General features: G+C 37.5%; 2 protein-coding genes across 12 annotated transcripts in view; both read left to right on the top strand.

The window, feature by feature from the left end:
- Positions 1 to 3340, top strand: part of LOC113504877 (tensin-1) — a 76651-nt gene extending 73311 nt beyond the window's left edge. For all 11 annotated transcript variants that reach the window (XM_026887371.1, XM_026887372.1, XM_026887370.1 and 8 more), the window contains 6 exons: positions 7 to 182; positions 331 to 586; positions 817 to 973; positions 1449 to 1621; positions 2146 to 2260; positions 2349 to 3340. In XM_026887371.1, the coding sequence (XP_026743172.1) occupies positions 7 to 182; positions 331 to 586; positions 817 to 973; positions 1449 to 1621; positions 2146 to 2260; positions 2349 to 2387 (916 nt within the window). In that variant the 3' untranslated portion in view covers positions 2388 to 3340. The remainder of the gene's footprint in view (positions 1 to 6; positions 183 to 330; positions 587 to 816; positions 974 to 1448; positions 1622 to 2145; positions 2261 to 2348) is intronic.
- A 527-nt stretch (positions 3341 to 3867) lies between these two features.
- Positions 3868 to 6647, top strand: LOC113504878. Its single transcript, XM_026887382.1, has 5 exons — positions 3868 to 4823; positions 4975 to 5181; positions 5671 to 5843; positions 6079 to 6245; positions 6319 to 6647. The coding sequence occupies exons 1-5, from the start codon at positions 4749 to 4751 to the stop codon at positions 6624 to 6626; spliced, it is 930 nt and encodes a 309-aa protein (XP_026743183.1). The 5' UTR covers positions 3868 to 4748; the 3' UTR covers positions 6627 to 6647.
- Positions 6648 to 7232: the final 585 nt, after the last annotated feature.

Below are 7232 nucleotides of genomic sequence, written 5' to 3' on the forward strand. Positions count from 1 at the left end.
CCACAGAAAGGAACGGGAAGTAAGCCCGGAGTCGGAGTACCGCACATACAACGGTAGCATCGGGTCGCGGCGCTCCAGCGTCAGCGGCACGGCCGAGCCGCAGCACGTGGCCCCCGACCGCGTGCGCTTCGCAAGGGATACCAGCCACTACTGGTACAAGCCCAACATCTCCAGGGATGATGGTAAGCTGTTCGAAATGCCTTCAGTTACCATCACTAATTTGAGGGAAGTTGTATAAAATATTTCAACTTTCAACCCCTAACTTTCACTTAGTTTGTTAAGCTTGGTACAACATGAATTGTTGACACTTATGCAAAATATTTTCAACAGCCATATCAGCTCTACTGCAACTAGAAGAAGGTGCGTTCATAGTCCGGGACTCCAACTCATTCCCGGGGGCGTTCGGGCTGGCGGTGAGGGCAGGAGGCGCGGGGGGAGTGCGTCACTTCCTGGTGGAACCCACGGCGCGTGGAGTGCGCCTGCGCGGTTGTCCCGACGAGCCCGTGTTCGGATCGCTATCTGCTCTCGTCTACCAACACACGGTCACGCCTTTAGCACTTCCCGTACCACTCAGGCTACCTGATAGGTAAGTTTAAACAAGCATTCTCAAGTTATCACTTTATTTGTATTATTATTGTGGAAAATTGAGAGAAGAGAAATTATGGAATAGTTTTGACGACAAAAGATTGCCATTTCGACACTTGTTTTCGGTATGTAGTACTTTTAGTTAAACACTTTAACCACGAATTTTGTTGTTTAGACTAACCTTTTCCTCCAACCAAAGAAACCGAATCTAATATTGTTGATCCTTTACAGAGACCCGTGGACAGGAGGCAGTGCAAACGCAGCGGCTCGTGCACTTTTAGCGACCGGCGCTGCTTGCCACGTGTTACTACTAGGGACCGAAAACACTGAAGCTTTGACCGGACCAGCTGCTGTCAAGAGGGCTGTGACCAACATTCTTACCAAAAAGGTCAGTAAGACTAGCTCAATATATATCTGTCACTGTGATTTTTTTAATTCATTTAATTTTGATAGCTACCTGTCTCATTTAAGTAACTGAGATATTGTGATGCTTTCATAAAAAAACCACCTTTGTTTTTAACGACCTCACTAATTCGAATATCGCTAGAGTGAGTAAGGAGTTGAGCTTTTTCTGCAACAGAAGATTATCTGAAAATTCTTTGCCTTCGATATTTTTCAACTCCAACAAGGAGGAGGTTCTTAATTCGACTATATTTTATTTTTTCCTCTATTGTTTTTGTTACTTTATAATTTCGACTGGAGGAAGTAATTTTTTTGATTCTTTTCTTCTCTTCTTTGTATTGAAAAAGCTATCATTTGGACTCTTAAAATGTTAATTAAGTTTGCCTCAATAGTACCTTATTTGTAGTCGGTTGTATTATTTTGCCGTTAAAACATAAAAGTAAAAAATGTGTGTCATACAGGGGCCGGCGCATGTTGTGCACTTCAAGGTGTTTGGTGGCGGCATCACACTGACGGACTCTGCTCGGAAGCTGTTCTTCCGGCGGCACTACCCGGCCGCTGGCGTGTCTTACGCGGGAGTCGACCCTGATGAGCGCCGCTACACGCACGTCGACAACAACGCGCAGTTTGAAAAGTATGTATCATAAACTCTTTTATTTTCTTTATTCGATATTATTTTCCTTATTTTCAATAATACATACATTAATTGCAATCCAAAAAAACCGTGCATTTGTACGTTCATATTAGCTGGCAGTAGGTTGTAATATAGACACAATTTTGCCGCCACAATATTGTACTCCAAATAAATAATATATATGGATCAACTATATATTGCACATTATGTTATGTTAAATACACGCACGATACATATTCCTATCATGCTGCCAATGGCTTCTTAGTGCAACTCTACATTTTTATGCAAAAAAATATTTATTGTAAAAATTATCCAACAACTCATAGAACCGAAGTTAAACACATTTGCCGAATAAATTATTTTTTGTTCTTTCATCGAATTCTGAGATTAAAAATCATCTACTTATGTTAATCTTCAAATAAAAACGAGTTAACTTAAAATAAAATCCTAATACCGAAATCTGAATAAAGTGAGTAGAACTAAAGACATTTCAGCAGATATTCTAACATTGTACATCTTTGCAGGAGGATATTTGCGTTCGTAGCGCGAGCGTCTTCGGGCTCCGACAACCAGTGTCATGTCTTTGCAGAGCTGGAGCCCGAGCAACCAGCCACCGCCATAGTCAACTTTGTTAACAAGGTAATAAATCCTACATTCAAGCAAATAACTATTCTATAGGTCTACGTTTGGGTATAGTGCAGGCATTAATATTGTATTTTTCTTCCAGGCTTTGTTGGGAAACACGCAGAAAAAAGATATCATCTAAGAAGACGGAGAGTTTGAAGTTGAATATTCCACTAATGAAATACTCACAAACGGATCAAGTGTGAAACACGAAACATTGAATGAAGTACATACGGAGAGACGCCATTGTTGTAACATACGAGTTTATAAAAATACATGTTTTTATTTATATGTCGCATTCTATTTAAATGTTTAATTGGATAAGGTTATCAAGATCTTTTAATTTTTAATTGTCTCCGAAGATTTTATCCACAATACGCTTCACTTTCACCAAGTACAATTAACGGTAAATGTGTGTGACTACATACATAATATAAATATAAATTATAACTTAGTTTAGGGAAGGAACTAACTAGTCTCATATTATTTAATATAGAGTAGTGATATTACGTGTGCCTAATGAATATTAGATTATTTAAACTTAATCCAGTGCATGTTATGATGAGGTCCCACCACGAGTTGATAACAAAATCAATTAACAAAGTCGAGCAAAGTCAATGTAACACTAATGAACGAATGCATTGTAACCAGTACAACGAAACGAAATCGTAAATAGTACAAGGCTTATCATAAAAATCTAGATAAACTAATTAATTAATTTTGCAATAGCTTTCATGTGTACAATTAAATTGAAGGCAGTTTTTAAATGAGTTTTATCATTCATGCATACCAATTAGCTTTTAATAATTGTAAGAAAAATGAATCATTGCCTTAATACTTAATGCTGAGATATTAAAATGTTGGCTTCTTGGTTTAGAATAAATAAATGAATTCCATAAAGATTATAAAATGTTCTTCTATTTAATAAAGTGTAAATGCCTTAACAATGAGTAAACTGCAAGTAAATGAATACCTAAGGTACCATTGAGTTTGTCATCGTGCCCAGTTCGTGACGCTATAGACATAACACATTTTATTGTAATAATAACTGTTGTAAAATGTATTTATTGGGTAATAATATACTCATGGAAATAATCTCAATTGTTTTATTTCTACTTAGCTATACTAACATATTTAGATTTAAGTTCAAACAATTTACACTAAATAGATTACAATAGAAATATATATCTTTACATTGATGGATACTTGTGTGATCGTGGAGTATAACCAGCCTTAAATATACTTCAGATTACACAAGTAACGTACCGTACGCAGTAGGAAGCAGGTTCAGTATACATAGATATAGATATGACTTAAGTACACAACTTGTCTGGCGGTCGTTGTCTGTGCTGTGGGGTGGGCAGGTGTCTTTTGTGTGAGGCGCGCTTGCGTCAGTCGTCGGAGCGGCCGAAACGCAGGTGGCCGTAGTCGTCGAAGGCGTCGTCAGCGCGCACAGCCCTCCGGATCAAGCTGTAGTCCCTATACAGAGGCCGAGGCCTGAACTCCTCGTCCTCCTCAGGCACGGCGAACCCACGGAGGTTGGCGCCCTCGCAACACCGCACGAACATCGCCATCGCCACTGCTATGGCCATCGCGATTATTGTAGCCAAACGCATTTTGATGCAGAAGTCTGAAAATTTAAATAATGTCTTTAATGCAACATAGATAGTCGAAAACGCCTAAACATAATGACTGAATAGAATTTCAGTGATTCTATGATAAAAAATGGTGTTTGTGTATTTAGTTGGCATTAAGTACGCTGTAGGTACACTGAATATTTTTAAAATAATTTCTAATTCACAACTCGATTCAGAATTAGAAATTAGATTTAAAATTAGAATCTAGATTTAGAAATTAGAATTATAGGACTATGGAACCCATAAACACAAAGCGCAAAAACATCTGTAAAATTTACAATGGTGTTTAAAAACAAAAATTATTTGGATGATAAGTATTTTTTCGCAAGTTAACATATAAAATTGTGGACTTACCAGATCGACTACGCCAAGTGGCAAACTGATTGTTTTAAAAAGCTGCGGTCTTTTATATACCCAGAGCTCCCGTTGCAAAACATCTCGCCCTTCTTTAATATTCCCCTCAAAGCCTGTCCGCTCTCATAAAATACCATGGTAATTGACATATTTCAATTATTATAACCGCATAAATTGATTCCATTAGTGCCAGTAAAATATTTATAGAACATTCTTTTCTTTTCGCCTGACTGCCTACGCTATTCAAAATAATAAACAAGGTGAAAATAAATGCGAATATAATGCGAAATAATTTTAAATTATTTAAATTTGGAACTTTGAAATAATCTTTTTGCTATCGATTTAACTGGCCGTAATTATTGTACAATAGGTATTATGTTTTTTATGTGGCTGTATGGAATAAATTTTAATCAAAGCAGTAAAAAAAAAGATTTCACGCTTCCCGCGCTCAACTGAATATTTGTTGTAATTTCTATATTTTCAATTATAAAATACGTACGGTTCGTCTTAAAATGGGTGTTACATCCGAATTCGAAACATTAGAACAACAATTTGTTGAACTAATAGGAGAATTTCGGACAATTACGGTTGGTAATTTAGTTTTTTACTTTTTGACTAATTTCGAAAATGAAAATGTTAATTTTAATCGGCAGTACTGGAGGTCTGCATTTGTCAAATAGTTATAAGCCTATACCTATAGTAATGTTAAAAAAACGCATTCAATCTATAAATATTTAGATTTCGGAGGCTCGTCTGCGTGAGTCTTTGCGGTCTGAATCGACTCGTGCGGAGGCTGCCGAAGCAGCCCGAGCGGCAGCTGAGCGAGCCGCAACAGAGGCCCGGAATGGCGCCGCAGCCGCCACCGCCGCCGTCACCAAGGCTACCACTGCCCTTGCTAGTACACAGGAACATCTCACTGGACTTAAGATTCATCTTGAACTGACGGTATATACTTTTTAGAAGATAACTTCTACGTACTCGTTCTCTACATGAAATAGAGATTTGGATTTTTTTGGCTGGTTTCACGTCTTTCCGGAAGGTACGAACCGGCCTTTTCAGGCAGTAAAGTATGGCCACTTATTATTTAGTTAAGCAGAATAGGTCGTATGGACTAATGTAAGTGTATTGAGTCTCCGTTTGAGTAGAACTGAGATATTTACGTTCATCCGGGCTCCCGGATAGGTGCGTAAAGAAAACATGACTGAAGGATCATGAATTGAAAAGAACAAGTTTAAAGGTTTACAAAATTTCAGTCCACATTTTCGTAAGAATCTTGCCCCTACATTTTATAAATATGCTTCTTTTTATGTAATAATGAAAGCTACTAATTAACAATTTCGCTATAATTTACTATTAAGCATCTATGAGTAACCGCTTACGTCATAATCTGTAACTTTACAAAAGTACAACTACAACCTACGCACCTTCGTTTAGGAAAGACAACGCAAGCATTTAGAAGATCGTTGCTGTGAAATGTCAGAACAAATAAGTTCGCTGGAAAGACAGGTACAGCAGCTTAAACCGTTGCAATCGGCGCATACTACCCTGCAGCGACAATACACTGACCTGCAAGAGCGCATTTTTAAAGCTACTGAAGAAGCCCGCAGGCAAATATCTTTTTTAGTTTTCTTTTTTTTTAATTAGTAAAAATATTAAATTTTAATATTTCGCCACAAGATAAACAAAGATTATAAGTTAAATATTAAGTATTTAGACTCAGTAAGAGCAAGAAAAATAAAAAATAATCATTTTTCAAAGTTACGTTGTCCTTTATGAGGTTTCTCTAATCTATGCAATATATTTTGACGCCTGGTCAATCTAACAATCATTTTGATATAACAGAGAGTCGACAAGACTTGAAAGTGAGTTAAGGAGAGTAGAAAAATGCGCAGCCGCTGGTTCCGAGATTAGAGAACGGGCGCGTTTGGCTGCCGCCGCGCATGCGCGTGAGAGACGCCTTGCGTCTGCCGAACAGCAACATACCAACAAGGAACTGCTCGCTGCTAATGGTAAACGACTTAAAAAAACTACGGTCGTCTTACAATAACTTATTATTTCTTCTAACACCTTTTTTTGTTTTAGCTGAGATAAGCAAACTCAGAGCAACAGTCGCTGAGCTCCAACTTAACTTGTCTGAATACAGTATGAAGGACACAAAGAAAATTGTAAATCTTGATGTAGAAACTTTATCAGAAGTACGAGCGGCCTTAGAAGCTGAGCGGACTGGAGCAGCCAAGTTAGAAAAAGCTCTAGCTGCGGCCTTAGAAGATAATGCAACATTGGCAGCGCAACTGCATAGCAGTGATAATCCAGATGGAGAAAACAAGCCTTTAACACCTTTAGAATCTACTTCTACTAACATTTGCCCGATTGATTCATTCTTGGCTTAGTAAAATAAATTACAATGAAGACATTTGTTTTTCTATTTCAAATGAACTTTACAGCCTAATAAATGTTTTTTTTCGAAAACAGGTAACAAAAAAAACAAACTTCGAACATAATTAAAACAAAAATGAGCTTTAAGTTTTAAAGCCTGTCTATATGTATACCAACATATTTTCAGGATACAGAGAGGCCTACAATAATGTGCAAAAGTACTAAAATGCTTATATATAAATAAGAAAAGGGGCAGGTGCACATAAGCACATCACATCTTACCAACAGATATAAGAACGCTTATGTAACATGCTCTCTCAAGCCTATCAACCGCGACAGTTACGTCATTGAGCATATGTCATCACACAACTTGGACACGCCAGGATGATTTATTAGTCAGACGTACAAAAACGACTATGATAGAGTTACATTCGGTTTGTTCACCGTACAAAGTCGTAATATTACATTTACACACTATGATTTTGCTGGAAAACAATGGTTCTCTTCCGAGGAATCTTCTATAGCCACTTTTAAATTTGAAACAGGTTTTATAATCGCGACTCGCATGTCCAAAATTTAGAGGTCGACTTGTCCTTTCCACGAATTTATAAATGTATGCT

Source organism: Trichoplusia ni, chromosome 23 (assembly GCF_003590095.1).
Source record: "Trichoplusia ni isolate ovarian cell line Hi5 chromosome 23, tn1, whole genome shotgun sequence".
In the NCBI taxonomy this organism is placed as follows: Eukaryota; Metazoa; Arthropoda; class Insecta; order Lepidoptera; family Noctuidae; genus Trichoplusia; species Trichoplusia ni.

Excerpts from the sequence above, each read along its gene's own strand:
- LOC113504878 (XM_026887382.1), top strand. The coding sequence starts at position 4,749 with ATGGGTGTTACATCCGAATTCGAAACATTAGAACAACAATTTGTTGAA. Across the intron at positions 5,182-5,670 it reads AGATTCATCTTGAACTGACG|GAAAGACAACGCAAGCATTT; the intron begins GTATATACTTTT and ends ACCTTCGTTTAG. Across the intron at positions 6,246-6,318 it reads GGAACTGCTCGCTGCTAATG|CTGAGATAAGCAAACTCAGA; the intron begins GTAAACGACTTA and ends TTTTTGTTTTAG.